This window comes from Piliocolobus tephrosceles, chromosome 16, assembly GCF_002776525.5.
Source record: "Piliocolobus tephrosceles isolate RC106 chromosome 16, ASM277652v3, whole genome shotgun sequence".
NCBI lineage: Eukaryota > Metazoa > Chordata > Mammalia > Primates > Cercopithecidae > Piliocolobus > Piliocolobus tephrosceles.
Genome location: NC_045449.1, coordinates 7,850,723 through 7,870,962, shown reverse-complemented (window position 1 = coordinate 7,870,962; position 20,240 = coordinate 7,850,723). Strand labels below are relative to the sequence as shown.

At 54.3% G+C, this 20,240-nt stretch overlaps 1 protein-coding gene across 1 annotated transcript; it reads right to left on the bottom strand.

Annotated features, from left to right (window-relative positions):
- Nucleotides 1–1,014: 1,014 nt before the first annotated feature.
- GUCY2D (guanylate cyclase 2D, retinal) lies at nucleotides 1,015–19,137 on the bottom strand. Its single transcript, XM_023193309.2, has 20 exons — nucleotides 19,026–19,137; nucleotides 18,013–18,721; nucleotides 17,625–17,929; nucleotides 14,950–15,301; nucleotides 14,503–14,587; nucleotides 14,122–14,224; nucleotides 13,618–13,719; nucleotides 12,088–12,168; nucleotides 9,006–9,212; nucleotides 8,751–8,907; nucleotides 8,127–8,276; nucleotides 7,327–7,475; nucleotides 6,588–6,751; nucleotides 6,301–6,493; nucleotides 5,847–6,021; nucleotides 5,507–5,605; nucleotides 5,327–5,421; nucleotides 5,057–5,142; nucleotides 4,794–4,905; nucleotides 1,015–1,228 (listed from the first exon to the last, which is right to left on the bottom strand). Exons 2-19 carry the CDS (start codon nucleotides 18,710–18,712, stop codon nucleotides 4,818–4,820), a joined length of 3,291 nt encoding a protein of 1,096 aa, XP_023049077.1. The 5' UTR covers nucleotides 18,713–18,721; nucleotides 19,026–19,137; the 3' UTR covers nucleotides 1,015–1,228; nucleotides 4,794–4,817.
- Between the last annotated feature and the right edge of the window lie 1,103 nt (nucleotides 19,138–20,240).

Below are 20,240 nucleotides of genomic sequence, written 5' to 3'. Positions count from 1 at the left end.
GAAAGAAGCCAACGCAACCTGACTTAAGCAGAGAAAATAATTTGCTGGCCCGTGTTGCTTAAACAGCTGGACTTGGCTTTAGGCCCAGTGAGGTATCCCAGCTCAAACAGTAGCCATCAGGCCTTAGTCTCCCTCCATCTGCCAGTTCAACTGTGTCTTTGTGCTGGCAAGGATCGCTCAATGTCCCATCCTCTTAGCAACCCCCAAGAAGACAATTTCTCCCCATGGCTTTGAACAACATCCCAACACCGAGCTTCATCAGCCTGGCCCAGCTCGCCTGTCTGTCTTTGAGGCCAGAGGAACGGAATGATTGGGCTGGCCTGAAGGGGAAAGTCAGCAGTCAGTTCTAGCCAGAATGGGGCACAGATGGCTGCCTGATGCCCAGCAGGTTGGATGTAGGAAGGCAGAACAGCCGATGTCCATTACAGGTCATCCTGTCTGGGACATCGGGCCTGGCACAGGAACAGCTGGGCTCCCAGAAAACTTAGGGGCCAGTCACCCACTGGTGATTTTGGAATAGTCTCTCCTGCTCTAAAGCTCCAGGGGCAGGTTTGTGAGGGGTCAGAGGTGGAGTGTGGGTCGTTGGTGAGGTCCTGCCCAGAGACCAGTGGACCTCACCTTTCCCATCTGGGGACCCTGTTGCTTCAGTCTTGGACTCCGGCTCCCGTGGTTGTAGGTTATGGTCCATGGGTCATGGAGTCATGGCGTAGATAAGCTCTGTCCTTCTCTTCTTCTCTCCTGCATACAATCAAGGGATGAAGTCACATCACCCACCTCAAAAGCATCAAAGACCCTGGTCTTTTCCAGCAGCCTGAGAGGCCTGAGACTTCCCCGTCTGGTTGTCTGAGCAGAGGAGTTCCTGGGGGCTGTTGTCCCCAGCCACTTCCCCTGTTCAGGCCATCTCTAAGGTTCAGCCCTATCTGAAACCCTCCCTGGAAATGCCAGGGCTGAGCATTCCAGAGATGGGGGTGTCAAGACTACCCCTTCGGGCTAAAAGAAGCGCACACCACAACATGGAAGACAGCACGCCTTTATTTCAGCCATCCTCCCAGGGCCCAGATACCACGGCACATGCCCTGGTATCCACGGTGCAAGGTCCAGAAGAGCCCAGGGAACATAGCCCAGCAATGCAGTGTCACAAATCCCTGCCAAGGAGCAGTTCACCCCACCTCCTCAAAGGGAGTACTGGGAGTCCACTGCAGATGGGACAGGGAGCAGGGCCCAGAACCTGAGGAGCAGCACACACCATAAAAAAGGCGCCGGGTGAGCCCCGGGACACGTTGTAGAGTCTCTGCTGTGGATTGAAGCAGCAGCTATGAGAGGTCCCTGCTTTGGCCATCACTGCTCTGCCAGCTACAGAGCCATCTCCAAGGCAAGGACAACCCCAAGTGTGGGCTCCTGGCGCAGGCCAGCTGGCAGAGGGAGTGTAAACACATCTGAAGGTGGGGGATACCCAGTGCCAAGCCAGGTCCTGGTGCTCTCATGCACTGGGAGTTGCCAGTCCCCAAGAACAGTGTGGGGAGGACTCGAGTCAGCAGAGCCCTGAGACTGGATAACTGACTGGGTCCAGGAAATGAGATTTCCAGAGAAATGATGGAAACTGCAGAGAAAGGCAGGGAGAGACTGCCAGGCAGAAAGGGGACTGTGGGGACACAAAGAGAGGAGAATAGGGCAGAGAGGGAGACAAGAACAGAGAAAGGAGAGGCTGAGGCGCAGAGAGGAGGCTGAGGTTCCATCTTTTCCCTTCTCTTCTCCCACTAGATCTGTGAACTTTGGGGTGGGGGTTCCCCAAGTTCTTCTAGCTGGGGAGGGGTCAGGGCTCTTCTCCCCATCACATCTGGTCACTTGAGCTCAAGGCCAGCCTGGGAAGGAGGCTGAGTGAAGCTGGGAAGGAACCGGCTCAGCCCTGCCCACTCCACTTCTACCTCAAACTGCGTCTGCCCTCTGGCTTATTCTCCTCTGCTTCTGGGAGGAGCCCTGCCCGAGCCTGTCCCAGCTAATCTCTCTGCACGGAATCCTGGACTCTTCCTTGAGGCTGCTGAAATCTCACACCATTAGCTACTCCAGGCCCTTGCAGGCAGGGATAGAGGGAAGGAAGGGGAAGGGCAGGAGGGTGGGGTATCGGAAGGAAGAGACAGGAGACTGAGAGCTCTATCCACATGGTCAGGCCCAAGGCCGGAGACGTGAATCTGCCCTTCAATCCCTGGGACCTAAGTACAGAGAAAATCTTAAGAAAAATCTTCAAGAATGTAAATAACTTTTAAAAATTTGTGTGTGTGCATGTCTGGGTTTTGTTTTTAATCTTTAATTCATCATATTCAAACGCAATTTAAAATGTTTTTGAAATTGCGCTAAATTGCTCTCTCTCGCAACATTACCTTAGGTAACCAGAACTTACAAGTGCTGGATTTTCGATGTTTGATACATTCTTCCTTTACCTTTAGGAAGGAGGGGACCACCACTAAGCTTGTGGAAGTCATGAATCAGTTTAAAAAAAAAAAAAAAAGGCAAAGCCCCCTCCAGGAGCCCCTATAATCCTAATACCTGCTAAGGAGTCCCAAGCTCAATGTCTACACACACCAGGAATATAAAGGAATGTTCAGAAAATCTTGGTGTCTTGGAGTCTGTGGGGAGTGGTGACATCTGGATAAAGGGGACTGTTACTCTAGCTGCAGCAGAATGTGGTTAAGTGGTGACACAAACCCCATGTGAGGCTTCCGATTTCAAGAGAAGGGGAAATGTGCTATACATTTTTAAAATGTGGAAGCTCTTGATTTTTAAATGTTAGCTCAAAATGAAACACTCCATAGGCCAAACAAAACAAGTTTTGTGTCTAGTGTCCAGCCTGTCTTTATGAGACCTTAGAGATTCTAAGATTTAAAGATCTTAGGGTGATTTAGTTCTATGATTCAGAAACTTTAATGAGCATGTCAATGTTTTGCAGGAACTTGTTAAAATGGAGATCTTGACTCAGCAGGTCTGGGGTGGGGCCCTGAGATCCTTCATTTCTAACGAGTTCGCAGGCAATGCCGACCCTGGCCCACCAAGCACACTTGGCGTAGTGAAGGTTTAGTTCCAGAATTCCCTCTCACTGTCGTATCCCTGGTCAATGATGTCTCCAGTTCTGCCTTCACCCCTCCAGGGACTGGACACTCACTACCTCTGGTGACAGCCTCGGTGGTTTCCTAGCCTGCTGCAAACTTCTTCCAGGGTCTGTAGCAATGGTGACAGACACTGAGAGTCAAATGTGCCAAGGCCCAGGCTCTAGAAGGTCAGAGTTTCACAAAGGAAACTTCAGCTGGGAACTTGCCAGGACAGGGCATTGGTAATTGTTGCGAAGATCTAAGCAGAGATCAGGTGTGGTGTCTCACACCTGTAATCCCAGCACTTTGGGAGGCCGAGGTGGGCAGATCACTTGAGGTCAGTTCAAGACCCCTGGGCAATACGGTGAAACCCCATCTCTACTAAAATCACACACACACACACAAATTACACAGGCATGGTGGCAGGTGCCTGTAATCCCAGTTACTCGAAAGGCTGAGGTAGGAGAATCGTTTGACCCTGAGAGGAGGAGGTTGCAGTGAGTCGAGATTGTGTCACTGCACTGCACTCCAGCCTGGGTGACAAAGTGAGACTCAAAAAAAAAAAAAAATGCTAAGTAGAGAGGATTTTCTGTCCAACTGCGCTTGCTCAGCAGCTCCCAGTTAAACAGAGAATGCTGCTCTTCTTTAGGTGTTCTGGTTAGTCAAGGTGTGGTGCAATTTCCTTTCCCCAAAGCCTTGAAGCAAGCTTTTCTCTGCACTTGGGCGTTACCTGATTGTGCCACAAAAGGAGCCAGTTTCTGACTGGTGGGAGATGGAGATAGGAATGAAGCTTGAGGCTGAACAGAAGCCCTTGCCCCCTCAGGCCATGTGACAAACCCTGCTCTGGTGGAACAGAACTCCACTTCCTCTGGGGTTGGGGCATCAATCCCAGATCCTCCTTCCTGGGTCCTTGAGAGACACTAGGAAGCGGAGAATCCCTGACCCTCACATCCCCTGTTGGACTCAGGGTTCTTGGTGCTGAGGGCCACAGACCACTCAGCTGTCAGGGGCACAGGGGCCATGGGAACCATTTAGGCCACCCCTCATTTCGCCACTGAGGGGATCACAGCAGACAGTGCGTGACACTTTCCCAAGGTCATGTGGCTGGTTTGCAACCAGCTCTTGTAAAGGCCCAAAATCCTTTGAGGCAGAGCTGGGCAGAGTCCACCAGCATTCGCCAGACTTCCAGTCACCTATAGCAGCAACTTTCAGGAAAAGGACCTTCCAGAACAATCCTGAAGAAAAGAGGGATATCTCAGAGGGAAGTTGAGGAAAGGGGTCATGGGGGTTCACCTTGGAAGGAGTGGGTCACGGGTCAGTTTCTTGCAGGAGGGGAGTGAGCAGGGCTTCTGCTTTCACATTGTCCTCTGGTGACTGCTGCCCCCTAGAGTTGTCTCCTGTGCAATGCACAGCCTGTGAGGCTTCTGGGGAAGCCAGGTTTATGTGATGGGGATGAGATAGGGCCAGGGCAGGGGCCACAGAAGGCCCCAATTATAGAGTTTCCTAAGCCTGGATTCCCAGACCACTCCAGACCTACTGAGCCAAAATTTCTGCAGCGGGTGCTTGCCTGCCAGGGGAAGCCCCGCGGTTTAGGAACCAGCCTGAGCTCTCTTAAGTCAGAAAGGGATTGGGGACACCTGGCTTGGGTGGGACGTTCTGCAGGCAGCAGAGGGGACGCGGCAGCTGGGGTGGGGGCGGAGGGGGCAGCACCTGTCCCGGGCCGGGCCTCACTTCTCAAGAGAACTGGCCCGGCCGCGCCTTCTCCAACTTCCGTCGCCGCTCGGGTGGGATCTCCTGCAGGCTGATGCCGTGGTTGCTGGACCTGCAAGGAGGGGGCAGTGACCTCAGGGAAGGAGAATGGGGCGTGGGAGGCAGGGCCCACGTCATCGCTGCCTCACGCGCTGGGGGTCAGACAGAGAGCCGGAGGCAGCCGTCCCTCGTCCCTCGCCCTGCCACGGAGGCCAGTCACTCACCCCGGTTGCAGGTCAGGCGGTTTGGGGATGGGCTTGTTGAAGCCGCGTCTGCCCACTAGCCAGAAAGTGTCCTCGGCGCCCTTGCCCTGGGGAGACATGGGAGAGGGAAGGACTTAGGCTGACTGGGGTGAGGGGTGGGGGATCTTGAGGTCTGGATGGAACTGGGAGACCGGGTCAGGAAGGGTGAGCTGAGGTTGCAGCCACGGCCCGGGATGGGCGGGGCCTCAGGACAGGGCGGGGCCTCCAGGAGGGGGCGGGGTCCTGCCTCACCTTCAGCTCCGTGCGGCCTCGCAGCTCCACCTGGTAGCCCGAGTCCAGAGCACGGAGAATCCCCACGGTGCTCAAGTTCACGTGGATGCGGTAAGCTGTGGCGGTGGCGGACGCCGTGAGCTCGGGACTCACCTCCCGTGTGCCCCTCCCACCTCCCCCTCTTGTTCCCGTCACACTCACGCAGCCCGGTGGACTCCATGCGTGAGGCGGTGTTGACCGTGTCCCCAAACAGGCAGTACCGCGGCATGGTGAGGCCCACCACGCCTGCCACGCATGGACCTGTGGAGGCGCTGGGGGTTGGCGGGGCTAGCAGGACCGGCAGCTGGGCTGCATCTAGGTAGGGCCTTGGAGGATCTTCGCACCCATAACCTCCACCAGCTCCCCAAATAAGCCTTGTTAAGCGCATCCTCTTCAAGGTAAGCCCCACTCCCCACTCTATGAGTTGCCTCCTCTACAGGAAATCTGGAGCCAGGCCCTAAAGAGGGAGACGGGCTGGAGCCTGGGAAGACCCGGGAGTTACCGGAGTGCAGGCCTATGCGAATGCGCACGGGAACCTCAGGCATATGGCGCATGCGGAAAGTGCCCACAGCACTGAGGATGTCCAGCGACATGTTGGCGATCTCTGCCGCGTGTCGCTGCCCATTCCTCTGGGGCAGCCCCGAGGCCACCATATAGGCGTCCCCTATTGTCTCCACCTGGGGGAAGAAGGAGTTGTGTGAATTCCCTTTTGAGTATTCCTCCCCCGTCGTACACGAAGCGATTGCCTCTTGTCACGGGGTCCACCTGGGGTTAGTGCAGAACCAGGTTGCTAGTGGAGGGACTGAGCTGGGGACTGGAGGAATAAATAAGGGACAGGAGGTCTGGGAAAGAAGATTGATTGGGCAGGTAGTCTAGGGGCTGAGCAGGAAGGGCCGGGCTGGAGGCTGGTGAAGCTGAATTGAAGGTCAGGAGGGCTTGTCCCCTACACACTCCACCTTGTAGACATCGTGGGAACCAATGATGGCATCAAACAGCGTGTAGAGGTCGTTGAGCAGGTCCACCACCTCAATGGGCTCACTCATGGCAGAGATGGTGGTGAAGCCCACAATGTCACTGAAGTACAGTGTCACTTGCTCAAAGTACTCGGGCTCCACTGGTGTCCCCGTCTTCAAGGCCTCAGCCACAGACCTAGGGATAGCAGGCAGTGAGGTCAGCTGGGGGCCACTCTGCCTGGCTGGGCTCCAGCTGCCCTCCCAGCCCACCCCTTCCCAGTGGCACCCACGGAGGCAGCATCTGTGTAAGCAGCCGGTCTGTCTTCTGCTTTTCCAGCTCCAGCTCCTCTGTACGCTCCCGGATCAGATCCTCCAGGTTACTGGAGTACTGCTCCAGCATCCGAAGCATCGAGTCAATGATGTTTGTCTTCCGACCCTTGTTGATGTTCTTGAACTAGCAGTAGAAGGAAGCTGGTGAAGCTGCTGAAGACCTGGGCTGCCATGCCCTTTTCATGCCCCCCTCATGGGCCCTCTCACGAGGCTGTTCACTCTGAACACCCCCCTCCCCACCACCATTCATCTACTATTTGTCAAGCACCCCTGGGGTGCTAGGCACTGTGTTTTCAGACATGATTAGGAGGCACGTGGGAAATGAAGCTTCCCAGAGGGCAGTTGTTCTCAGCTAGTAACTGACAGGGCACTGGACCCAGCTCAGTGCTTGGACTCCCAGGCCAAGGGTCTTTCTGTCACAGGAGGCCAAGCACATACATGGTTCTCAATCAGTGTTATTTGAATTGAACTGAATATTCCTCCCACCCAGACAGAACTCCATGTCCCACTCCAAAGGCCTCCACAGCCTCCATTCTAATTCTGCCCCACCAAACCCCGAGTCCTCAGGCTACTCCTTAGGAGGCAGCCTGGAAGGCCAGAGGTCCTGCCAGCCTGCCTGCCTGCAGCTGTCTCAGGTTGCTGACAAGCATCTGGGATCCCAGAGGCCAGCCCGGTCCTTGCCCACTCCCAGCCCCTGACCAGGTCGAAAGTGTGGTCCATGGAGGGCCGAAGTTCCGGCTGCTCTGCCCAGCACTGCTTCATCAGGTGGATACACTCGACAGGTGCCTGGTCCATGGACACCAAGGGTCGACACAGTGGAGGGGGGCTCCGCACCCTCTGCACCACTTCTGGAGGCATGAGGGAACAGTGAGGGGGAGTGCCCTAGAACACGAGCTGCCTCTGACCCTGGCCTGACTGTTGAAGACCAAGATGTGGGAGGGGGTGCCTGGCAGGGGTTTCTTTCCATCAGAGCTTCAGTGTGTGTGTGTGGAGGGAGAGTATGGTGTGGGAGGGGGTTGCTAGGAGGAACAAGAGGACCTCGAACTCTGGGGGTCAGTAAGAGGGGACATAGGCAAAGAAACTAACATTTGTTGTACGTAAGACAAGTGAGGGATAAGTGATCAAGTAGCTTGCTCAGAGTCCTGTGGAGAAGGGATGTAGATTGGAACCAGATTGGACTACCCTCTTACCCACTCCCCTCCCCTGCTCCTCCCAGGGACCCCTGAGAACAGAGAGGAGTCTGCTCTGTCAGTTGTGGGAGCAGTTTGGGTCCAGGATCAAGACAGAGGAAGCTGTTGTGTTGGGACCTCATGAACCACCCTCCCCACCCTGGCCATGCACAGCTTTCTGCACCACGACCCACAGACACCAGCTTTAAGGGGCCTCCGTACAATTGAGTTTCATCACTGGGCTTTGCTTTAGAGGAAAGAGTGAGGCTGGCTCTGTTCTAACTGCAGGGTGCCCCTCTGGCCCGAACTCCATGCACAGGGCAGCCTTACCCTCGGGAGTGAGCTCCAGCATGGCGTAAGGGGCACTGCGGCACACCACTTCTTGCATGATGATGGCCAAGCTAAAGACGTCACCAGCCAGCGTTCCCCGGCGCTCCAGGGCCGGGTCCCTAAGCAGCTCCGGGGCTGTCCACAGCTGGTCTGGGGATGGGGAAGGGGCTATGGGGCCGCTGAGGAAAGATTCCCACCCTCACCAGAAAGCCCAGGTTGGCAGCCAGACACCACCAACCCTGCAGCCTGAGACCAGCCCTACAACTATCTCTAGGAGCCGTCTCAGAGAAAGCCTGGCCCTCACCAATAGGCCTTGCCCTTCAGACAAGGTGGTGCCCAGGGAAGGCTCTGTCTCTTGAGCACAAGCCCCACCCTCAGGCAAACTTCCAGTTAGAGCAAACCCAGCTGCAGGCAGCTCAGGCACAAGTCCCACCCCCAGCAGCCCCGTCTTCTCAGTCACAGAGCCCACCCTCTCAGAGGCCATGAGATCTTTTTCTGTAGCAGTTGTGTCTGGTGGATGCGGGATGGAGAGAGTGCGAGGGCGGAGGTAGGGAGGAAGCAGGGGAGAAGCCCTTGAAATAATGGGGATCCCGGTGGACGCTCGTCTGAGCAGGGGACTCTTACCCTCTGCTCTGGGAGGCTCCGGTAGCACCTTCTGTGCTTCCAGCAGTCTCCCGTGGCCGTGGTCAGTGATCTTGAGTACGAATCTGCCATCCACTATGCAGTTCCGTGACTTCAGCCGCCCATGAGCTACGCCTCGATGGTGCAGATACCTTATTCCCTTGGAATGGGTAGGGTAAGAGGCAGCCTCAGCCTGCTTGGTTCCCTTGCTCCCCATCCCTGCCCCCAGGACATCACCCCACCACCCCCGACACACACCTTGATCAGGTCCAGCAGGAGGGAGGACTTGAACATCCAGTCCAGCTTTATTTCTCTCTGAGCGAGGAGGTCCTGGAGGGAGCCCCGCGTGCAGTGCTCTGAGACCACAGCCAGGTTGCCCTCCCAGAGGGCCGCAGGGCCTTCTGCTCCCCGAGCCAGGAAGAGCCCCAGGTAGAGGGCCACGTTCTCGTGCCGGAGCTCCTGGAGCTGAGAGGGGGATAGTTGACTGGCATTTTCTGCCCAGGGGCAATGCGGGGAGGCGCTGTTAATCAAGATCTGTTTTTGAGTATTCAAACTCAGAAGATGAGATTTGTACAAATGGTGGATGAAATGGTTGATAGGGTATGTAGGGGGACTCTCTTCTACACACAGTTCTCTTTTTGGAAAAAACAATATAGTCAAAGGCCACTGTTCGGATGCCGAGTATGGTTTAGCTTAATGCTGTGAATGAAAAGACAATTTTGCATTGGTGATCAGGACCCAGGCAGGTTCAGATTTATTGATCATAAGCCTTTTTTTTTTTTTTTTTTTTTTTAGACACGAGGTCTCACTCTGTTGCCCAGACTGGAGTATAGCAGCATGATCATAAATCACTGCTACCTTGCATTCCTGGGTTCAAGTGATCCTCCGACCTCAGCCTCCTGAATAGCTGGGACTACAGGCTTGTGCCACCATGCCTAGACAACAATTTACATTTTTTTCTATAGAGATGGGGGCCTTGCTATATTGCCCAGGCTGGTCTTGAACTCCGGGCTTCAAATGATCCTCCCACCTCAGCCTCTCAAAGTGCTGGGATTATAGGCCTGAGCCACCACGCCTGGCCCCAACCATAAAACTTTGAACTGCCTGGGTCTTAAGGGAAACAGCTCATGAAGGACAAGCTCCTGGAACCACCATCCTCTCCTTCTGACTTAACAGCCTTTGCTGGGAGAACCAGGGAGGAGCTATGCCACTTTCTTTCTTTTCTTTTATTTATTGATTTATTTTTTTTTCAGATAGTCTTATACTATCACCCAGGCTGGAGTGCAGCTGGCCAATCTTGGGTCACTGCAACCTCCACATCCCGAGCTCAAGCGATTCTCCCGTCTCAGCCTCCCGAATAGCTGGGATTAAAGGTGTGTGCCACCATGCCTGGCTAATTTTTGTATTTTTAATAGGGACGGGGTTTCGCTATGTTGGCCAGACTGGTCTTGAACTCCTGACCTCAGGTGGTCCACCCACCTCGGCCTCCCAAAGTGCTGGGATTATAGGCATGAGCCACCGTGCCTGGCCTGAAGCTGTGCCACTTTCAAAGGACACCAGAAATGGCTTGTGCCTGCAACCGAGCTGGTGGCTGCTGTGCTTGGTGTTACATCATTGTGTCAATCGGGTCTGAGACTCCCACCTTCCCCAAGTTAGGGAAGATAGGACTGACTGCTCTGCAGTGACCTCACAATTGGGGCATGCTGGAAAAAAAGGTGGCTTAGCTGGCTGACTGGTGCCCTTTCTAGATTTTCCTTGGTCCACATGCCCAATAAGGGGATACTTTTTTTCTTTTTCTTTTTTTTGAGACGGAGTCTCGCTGTGTCGCCCAGGCTACAGTGCAGTGGTGCGATCTCGGCTCACTGCAAGCTCCACCTCCTGGGTTCATACCATTCTCCTGCCTCAGCCTCCCAAGTAGCTGGGACTACAGGCGCCCTCCACCACGCCCGGCTAATTTTTTGTATTTTTGGTAGAGGGGGGGGGGGGGTTTCACCATATTAGCCAGGATGGTCTTGATCTCCTGACCTCATGATCCGCCTGCCTTGGCCTCCCAAAGTGCTAGGATTACAGGTGTAAGCCACTGCGCCTGTCGGATAATTTTGGTGGATACTTTTCATTTTAAACACCTGGTGTTAAATGGTGATCAAGTTCATTAACGCCCCCATACACATAGTCCACTTAAGTCACTGCATCTGTGACCAAGAGCGCCTGTAGAGGAATCAGGGAAGGAGGCCAGGCCCAGGCTGCATAGCGTGGAGGTAAAGGGAGACATTAAGGTTGTAAGGACCAGAATAAGCCATTTTACAGCCTCCTTGCCAACTTTCCACTTCATTCAGAACAGCTAGGGTTATTCTGCACAAGTGGCCCGACAACCAGAAACTCATTTTTTTCTTTTCTTTTTTTTAAGACAGAGTTTCACTCTTGTCACTCAGGCTGGAGTGCAATGGCACCATCTCGGCTCACTGCAACCTCTGCCTCCCAGGTTCAAGTGATTCTCCTGCCTCAGCCTCCTGAAGCAGTTGGGATTACAGGCACCGGCCACCACCCCCAGCTAATTTTTTTGTATTTTTAGTTGAGACGGGGTTTCACCATGTTGTTGGCCAGGCTGGTCTTGAACTTCTGACCTCAGATGATCCACCCACCTCGGCCTCCCAAAGTGCTGGGATTACAGACGTGAGTCATTTTTTATTTTCTATCATTTGCTCAACAAACATTCACTGCGTCTCTCTAATGTTCCAGGCACTGTGTTGGGTGCTGGGAATACGATGGAGGGGAAGGAGAAGGCCCTCACTCAGCTTACAGTCCAGTAAGAGAGGCAGAAACAAGCAGGCAGACAGATGAACATACAATTGCGTATTGCAATAAGATCAAAGGAAAGAACTAGTGGTGTGACACAGAATAATGAAAGCCTACTCCAGGTGAAGGAAACAACTTTTTGTTTTCTTAATTTTGACAGGGTCTTGCTCTGTCATCAAGGCTGGAGTACAGTAGTGTGATCACAGCTTACGATAACCTCCAACTCCTGGGCTCAAACAATCCTCCCACCTCACCCTCCAAAGAGTAGCTGGGACTACAGGCATGTGACGCCACACCCAGCTAATTTTTAACGTTTTGGAGAGACGGGGATTCTTTATGTTGCCCAGGCTGGTCTTGAACTCCTGGCCTCAGGTGATCTTCCCTCACATCTGCCTCTCAAAATGCCAGGATTACACGTATAAGCCACCACACTCAGCCAGAGGGGACACTTAACTGAGACCTACCTCTGTACCCAGCTGCAAAGAGAAGGCAAGAAGGGAGAAACCGATGGCCACCTAGGCCCCATCACAGGCCCAAGTCTCACCTTGGAGAAGGCCGTCTTGGTTGCTGGGCGGATAGCTATGTGCTGATCCCCTGGGAATTTCTTCAGCCAAACCCTGTCTCCCTGCAGCAAAGAGGATGGGGGTAGGGAACTCAGTCTCTTAAAATCCGGTGATGGACCCCTCCCCCCCATTTCCATTGGCTCGCTGTCCCAGAATGCATCTTCCATGTGACAAAACGCATTGAAGCAAGGGGTTTGATGTCTGCCCATCCGCTTCACAGGCAGCTGGGAGAGGACCCACCCCTGGATGACAGATATTCAGAAGCCATGGATGGCTGTCCTCACTACCCCAGGGGTGCCCACCAATAGTCCTATTAAGTGAATTAATACAACCACAAGCATCATCGACCTCACAACCCTCATCACCATCCACTGCCATAAGAGAGCATGTTCTGGGAGTAAAGAATCTGGGTAGATCAGGCTTTATTGTCAAATAACTGAACTATAGACAGCTCCCCACCAGATGCTGGACCTTATCCTCAGCTGTTGGCAGGGCTGGTGCATGGGCATGGGACCTGTGCAGTCACACAGGGCCTCATGCTCAGAAAGGCCCGAACTTGGTTCAGTAACCTCCTGCCATCTTCTTGAATGAACGAGGAGCCCCTCATTTCTATCTTGCCCTGGATCTTGCTGATTGTGCAGGTGGCCCTGTCTGTTTATAAGGGATTTGGACTAGAAGGGGATTGGGGTTTAGCACTGACCCCTAAGGAGCATTTGGAAATAAATGTGGGGACATTTTTAATTGTCACAAAAACTAGGAGCTACATTTGGTGGACAGGGCCAGAGACAAGAAACACTGAACATTCTTCAAGACACAGAGTAGTCCTATTCAATTTAGGACAATCTGCCCCAAATGACAATAGTGCCTCCTCTGAGAATTGGCCGTGATGATCTCCAGGTGACATGATAGGAGCCTCTGCATTCCTTCCCATGACCTGAAGCCCAGGAGCTTTAAATTTCTACTCTCTTGATTTGCTCAGCACTCTCAGCTCTCTCTGAATCTGTTCTCACTATCTCCCCTCCACTTGACCACATTCAGATTTACCAGCCCCAAAGTTTATGCCCTAATACTTCTTTGTGACTTTTTTCCCCCCTCTAGTGGTTGCTGTTCCTGAGTCTGGTCTGGATTGTGTGGAAATGCTGAGGGGTAGGGCCAGAGGCTCTGACCGGGTAGGAGATGGCCTCAGTGGCCACACCAGGTTACATGCTGGTCCCAGCATGCTCCCCGGCAGCTCCAGCCTTCAGTCTCTGGGTCACTGTGATTAGCTTTTGAGGAGTCCTCACCCAGATAGTGGCTAGGGAAAAATCCTTGGGGAGGGAAGATTCTTAGGTTCTTCCCTTTGAGGGATCCATGACCTTTCCCTAGATCCTGTCTGGGCTCCCATCCCCCATCTCCTGGAGCCTGCAGGATCTGGCATGACTCCCTGTCCTCTTGAGAGTGCGCCTCTCCTCTGCCCAGGGCTTGAGCATTCTTCCCCTACTGTCTCTCTGGCTCGCTGGGGTCAGGCTCACCTCATAGACGCCAACGTTGGGGCTGTCCGAGGGTTGGCTGGGGCCACTGCGAATGTCTGACATGCTGCGGGCAGCCAGACTTGATCGACTCCCCTGGGCCACCTAGCAGGTAGAGGTCAATGCAAGAGGTCAAAATATATTCCGGTGTCAGAGTCCTGGGTTGAGGTCAGGCTGCGTTTTGGGGATGTAAAGATGGGAGGTGAAGGAATCTCAATGAGGGAAGGTGATAATGACATTACTCCCCAAGTGCACGCTTTACAGTTTACAAAGCAAACATTCATTTTCTTGTTGGAGCTTCACCTCCCACCCAGGAAAGTAGTCAGGACAGGTACTGTTACCCTTATTGCACAGATGAGGGTGCTGATCCCTACACTTCAGACTTGGGACAGAACTGGGGTGGAAATCAGGCTTCCCAAGTAGGGAGCTGGGGTGGGGACTTTCCCAGGGAAGGAACCAAATTTACAGAAAGAAGACAAATGGCTCCTGCCTCCCTGCCTCCCCCACCTTTCGAGAGGTGCCCCCATGTGGGTGGAGAAAGGTGATGTCGTCCACAGTCAGGATGATCTTGTTGGGACCGGAGACCATTTGAATGTGAAGTAGCTGGTGCCTGGTGGAGAAAGAGGTCATCTCCACCAAGGGCACCAAGGTCCATGAGAAGAGACCAGCAGGGGATGGGGTGGAGAGATAATGCTGGCTCAGGGGAGGGGTCCTGGAGGGCAGCCATCCCCAAACCAGACATCCCTGGGACTTTACCAGCCCACCAGAACCCCCCTCACCCCAAGAAAAATCTCTTCTACTCTTGAATGAACCCAGCCTGCTGTTTTTGATGCAGACTTCCATTTCTGGCACAAACTCACTTCCTACTTACCTCATTCCACTACTCACCTCACATAATGGGCCAGGAAGGCCCCAGCCAGCCCCATCCCAACCACCAGGAGGAAGCCAAGAAAGACGAGGCCCGGCTCCAGTCCTGAAGGGACAGTGACAGGAGGTATACTGAGGAGCGATGCCAGGGGAGGCCTCTTCTCTAGGGAGGCATGGAGTCATGCCAAATGCTGGCCCCTCCCGGAAATGGGGATGGGGGACAGCATTTGGCAGGCCTATGACCTCTAGGCGGAGAGTCCCCTCAAAGGGGAGAGTCTGGGAATGCTAGAAAGTTTCCAAGAGGGCTTTGGAGCTCAGCAAGAGGGGGGTCTTGTGCAAGCCAGGGGCGGGGACAGGGCCTAGAAGGGCATCAAAGATGGATTATAGGATAGGAGTCCACTCTCTTTCACCACTTCGTGGATGGTCCATGGGGATTGTCTCAGTGGGGGCTGGGGTGCTCGCCCTCACCTCCACCGCAGATGTTGTTTGGATCGAACCAGCATGAGGGGTCAGGCCCGGGTGCTGATCCCCCACGCGGGAAGTGCATCGGGGTCCCGGCAGAGAGGAGGGAGCCCCGGGTAGGATCCAGCATGTATGTGGCAAAAAGCCGGTCTCCCACCGCGTCCGTGTCTAGCAGCACGAATGGAGGCTCCTCGTCTCCTCCTAGGTCCCCGCAGAAGCCAGGGACCTGCGCATCCCAGACGTGGCGGGCCACAGCTGCTCCAGACACCCATCTGCCACCCGCGGCAGCCCGCGCTTCTGCCACGCCCCTCGCCAGCAAGAAGACCGCATCGTAGATGGTGCCAAAGAGTGGGGAGACCTGGAGAAGGAGAGTAGGGGCTCAGAGGTCGGGGTCATAGTCCACAGACAGACCAGAATTGCCATGCTAATTCTTTCACAGCCGGTCAAGCCCAGGGTGTCCACTGTTCCCACCTTCCAGTTAGTTGTTCCCAGGATCCCTCCCCATTGGCTATTCTTCCTCCCTCCCCATTGGCTAACTCTTCCTCCCTTCCCATTGGCTATCTCTTCTTCCCTCTCCATTGGCTATCTCTTCCTTCCTCCCCATTGGCTAATGCTTCGTCTCTCCCCATTGGCTAGCTCTTCCTCCCTCCCCATTAGCTAACTCTTTGTCCCGCCCCATTGGCTCTTCCCCTCTTTCTATTGGCTATCTCTTCCTCCCTCCCCTATTGGCTGTCACACCTGCTCTCTCCACTAACTGGTTCCTCTTTTCAGGACTCAGCCTCCTCTCTGACCATTGGTTGATTCTAACTCTCCATCGCCTGTAGATTTTCTCTTCTTCCTGTTAGTTGCCCAGAATATAGTTTTAATCTCATCACCTACCATTCACCTGAAAGCCGTCTCACCTATCTTTTGGTTGGCCTCTATTTTCTATTTTTCTTTAAAAAAACAAAAAGCAAAACTAAACAAAAACAAAACAAACAAAAAACCTTCTCCATTGTTAGCACCCGAGCTTATCAAGCCTCTCTATTATTCCCAGTTGCCATCTCTCAGAGAGCCAGGCACTGTGCAGAGCACCAAAGATGTATCAGTGTACAAGACAGACCCTGTCTCAAGGAACCTTTCTTCTTGCCAAAGAGACAGGGGTGTTCAGGCAGTGCAATGAGTAAAAGTAGAGAAACTGAGGGAGCTACAGAGACAGGAATGGGTGTCTCCAACCTAGGCTGGGGACAGAAGGAGCTGTGGGATGAGTCAGAATTATCCAGGGCAGGCAGGGACAAGAGAGAGGGCACAGCACATTCAGAATCTCAGAGGCAAAAGAGAAGGACACATTTAGAGAACCCAGAGTAGCTTGGTCTGGCTGAAGTTCATGGAAGGTGGAAGAGAGAGAAAGACAGGAGACCTGGTGAGCCATGTGGAGAGGCCTGCATCTATCCAGGGCAACAGAAGTCACTGTGAGGCTTTGAACAGGGGTGTGACAGGGTGAGATCTGTCAGATTTCTGAAGCTTGATCTGGTCGTTGGGTGGAGAAAGGTGTTGGGGAGGTGAGTGTTGAAGCAAAGATCATCTGAGAGATTATGTTTTGGGATTTGGGCTGGGGGTGCTGTGGCCTGAATCAGGGCAGTGACAGTAAAGATGGAGAAAGTGGACGAATTCAAATGATCTTTAGGAAGTAACAGTAACAGGGCTTGATGTCTGGAAGTAGGGGCGAAGAATTCAAGGAATCAAGGGTGACTCACAAGCTCAGAGGCTCGGGCAGCTTGGGCAGCGGAGAGGACAGCCGTGGTACTTACTGAGAGCTGAAGGGCTTTTCTCTCTACTTTCTCAACCTCCCTCTCTCCACTGCCAACCCTCCCTCCATCCCATCTCACTATGATTCCTAATCTGTATTCTCTTCTGACTATTCCCATCCCCACACCGCCCGGCCTCCACTGGCCACCTCCAGTCCTCTTGGAGGAATCTAGAGGCATTGGTGGGAAATTGCAACCCCTATGACCCACAGCCTTCTCTCATGCAGCCCCCTGTGAGTTGGGCCTTTGTGGTGGTTAATTCACTGCCCATTGACATCTAAATTCCCTTCTCATAGTGGTTTCTAGTCCTCCTTTGTGGCTGGAGTAAAGTTACATGATCTGAACTGGGATTCTGGGGACTTGGGGAACCCTAGGTAGTAGTTGGATGTTGGAAACACACTATGGATCCAGGATTGCCCCTGGATCCACCCAGGGAACTTTCTGCTTCTTGCAAGGTGTCTAGGCCCTTGAAAAGCTAAGACCACCAGATGATGCCCCAGAGGAAATACCTCTGAACTAGGGATGAAGGGTGGATTGGCATCCTCCCTCCTTCCTGCTTTCAAGAACACCAAGTATTTATTTTAGACAGCTGGGAGTATGTGGTAGTGGAAATGGGTTTACTTTGAAGTCAATTGCAAAAGGTTTTGCAGTTTACAGTTCATTAGCGCTTACTGCTTGATGTTGGACTTGAGAGGTCTCATTGCCTACTCTCTGGAGGCAATCCCCATACGCTAAGAGATCCCAAGCAGGGCCAGAGCCTCTGCATTACCCAGGAAACTCCAAACAGCTAGAGCTGCCAGTCGTTCTTTCTTCATTGGTTCCATCCTCCTCTCCCCGCTTTGGCTGTCCTCTCCCCTCTCCCTTGCCTTCTTCCCTCCTCCCAGGACCATCTACCTGCTGCAGATTGAGGTCAGAGGGCAGCTCGCGGCGCTCTTGGGCCCTGCGCAGGCTGTCCAACACGCTGCCTTCAGAGGGACAGTGGCGCGTGAGGGTGAGCACCGCATCATGGGCCCTGCGAAGCTGGGAGCTGTTGGCGAGTGCAGCTAAGGCCTCCGGGCCTGGGGACAAGGCGTAGTGGATCGTGTCGAAGGGCAGGAAGACCAGGGAGCCATCGGTCAGGCCCAGTTCCTCCGCGGCCTCCAGGAGGTAGCGCTGCTCCTCGCCGCCGAGCAGCACCGAGTGCATCACCATGATCACTGCTGCGGACAGAGGCTTGGCTCGCGGCGCCGCCCGGCTGCCGGCAGGACCCGCCGACCTCCTCGCACCCTGCAGGGGAGCCTACCTGTGACCCTGGGCCCGTCCCGAACCTTCCTCAGGGCCTCCCGGGCTCCAGACAGGTCCAAGGGCTCCATGGAAGTCACGGAGACGACGGGCAGGCCCCGGGCCCTGAGTGCCGTGGACAGTGAGTGTCCCGCCTCCACCCACAGGTCCTGGGGGGCGGTGACCAGGGCCACGCGCGCCCAGCCGAATGCGCGAAGTAGGGCGTAGAGGGCGTCCGCGGCGGGGGTCACGGCAGGGGCGGTGGTGCCCGCCGCCTGCGTCCCGGGGCAGCCCCAGGGCACCAGCGCGATCCCGGCTTCTTCGGCGAGCAGCTCGGCCGGCCGGCAGGCCGCAGGGTTCACCGGACCCACGAGACCCGACACGCGGGCCAGCGCGGAGGACACGGCCCCCAGCGAGCCCGGCGTCCGGCACGGCTCGGGCAGCAGCGCGACCTCGAAGCGGGGGCCGCCGGCCAGGTCCGGGTCGCGGTTCAGGCGGGCGGCGGCCAGGCGGGCTGCCAGGTCCGCGCGGGCCCGGGAGAAGATGGGGTCGCAAGCCCAGGGGCCCAGGACCCCCACCGTGAACACCGCGGAGAGGGCGGGGGGCTGCAGCAGGAGCAGGAGCAGCAGGAGCGGGAGCCGGGGCAGGGCCGGAGCCCACCGCGCGGGGCCGCAGAGCCTGGGGTCCGGAAGCCCACCCGCTCGGCGGGCGCAGGCGGTCATTGCCGGCTTCTGCGAACACAGACGGAGAAGGCTGAGCAACTGAGACCCCCGGCCTCCCTTAGGGTTCTCCCCGTAACCCAGAGTTTCTCCAAGCCCGTGTAACCTATGGGATGATTCTGCTGCTACCGCCCCCTCCGGAGGCTGGGAAGACTAACTGGGGCCAAGGATACCGCCCCGAAGCCCCCTTCTGCCGCCCGGCTTTCTGCTCCCATCCGGCTTGCCCCTCCCCCCGTTGGAGGCGTCAGGGGTCAGCAGGGACTCGCCCGCGCCCTCAGACCGACCCTATCCCAGTGGAGGGGCCTCTGACACTTACTGGGAAGTCCGGGGCTCGGGCCCACGGCCCCGGTGAGGGGTCACTGGGCCGGTCCCCCTTTTGACGCCCGCCCACAGGTCTTCCTTGCCAGCCCAGGCCAGGGCGGGGGCGTGGGTACAGCCGGCCAGAGCCCTTAATCTCCCCAAGCTGATTAGGGTCCTTAATTAGGCAGGGAGGGGCGGGCTAGTGGAGGATGACAGCCCCTACTGCGCCTTTCTGGGGTGGGATCTGTCCTGGGTTCCAGATAGTCAGCCAGATCCTTTCCCCTCCATGCCTTCCAGCCCCCCACATCACCCTCATCACCACCACCCCTGCACAAAAGCAGCCGCAGGTTCGCCTTTCAGCCTTGGGCCACACGGCTCTGCTCAGTCAGAAAGAGACAAGCGCCTGCCCATGGGTAGCTGTGGGTGATCCGTCCTGGAGAAGAAACTCTCATCTCAGTCCCTTTCCTTACAATCTTCTGTTTCCAGTTCTGCCAGCTAAGTTCAAGCTACATCCTTTGGCTGGCAAAGTCTATATCCCAGAGACCAAACCCACACCAAGCTGACACCTGCCTTTCTTCTTTCACTGCTCTTCTCTCTCTCATCACACTTGATTCTCTGATCTCTGCTTTTCCATGCCTAGAAAACCACCCCTTTGGCAGGACCTCAGGAAGTAATGAAAAGAGCTTTGGCCTCGGACAGACCTGGGTTCCAAGCCCCTCTTACTGATTTTTGGACCTTGGAAAATTGCTTAATCTGAAGGTTGTTGTGAAAATGAATATAATTGCCCGGATGGCAAGAATAGCTAACAATTTTAGAGAAGAGTATAATGGAAGATGCCCTATAAGTTATACAAATTTATTATAAAGCAATAGCAATTATATATTTATGTAAATATATAATATGTAAAATAGCAATTATGTAAATATATAATTATATAATATATGAAATAGCAATTATATAAATATATATTCTAAAGCCATAGCAATTATATATTATATATTTATATAAATCCACATTGTGTAGTGATAGCAATTATATATTTATATAAATATTTATTATAAAGCTATAGCAATAAAGACTTTATAGTTTGGGCACAAGGATAAACAAATGGACCAATGAAATAGAATCTACAGTACTGAAACAAGCACAGCAAATGTGTGAAGTGGACATTTCTTATCAACTGGGAAAGAATGAACTTCAACAAATAGAGCTGATTGGCCATCTGTGGGGA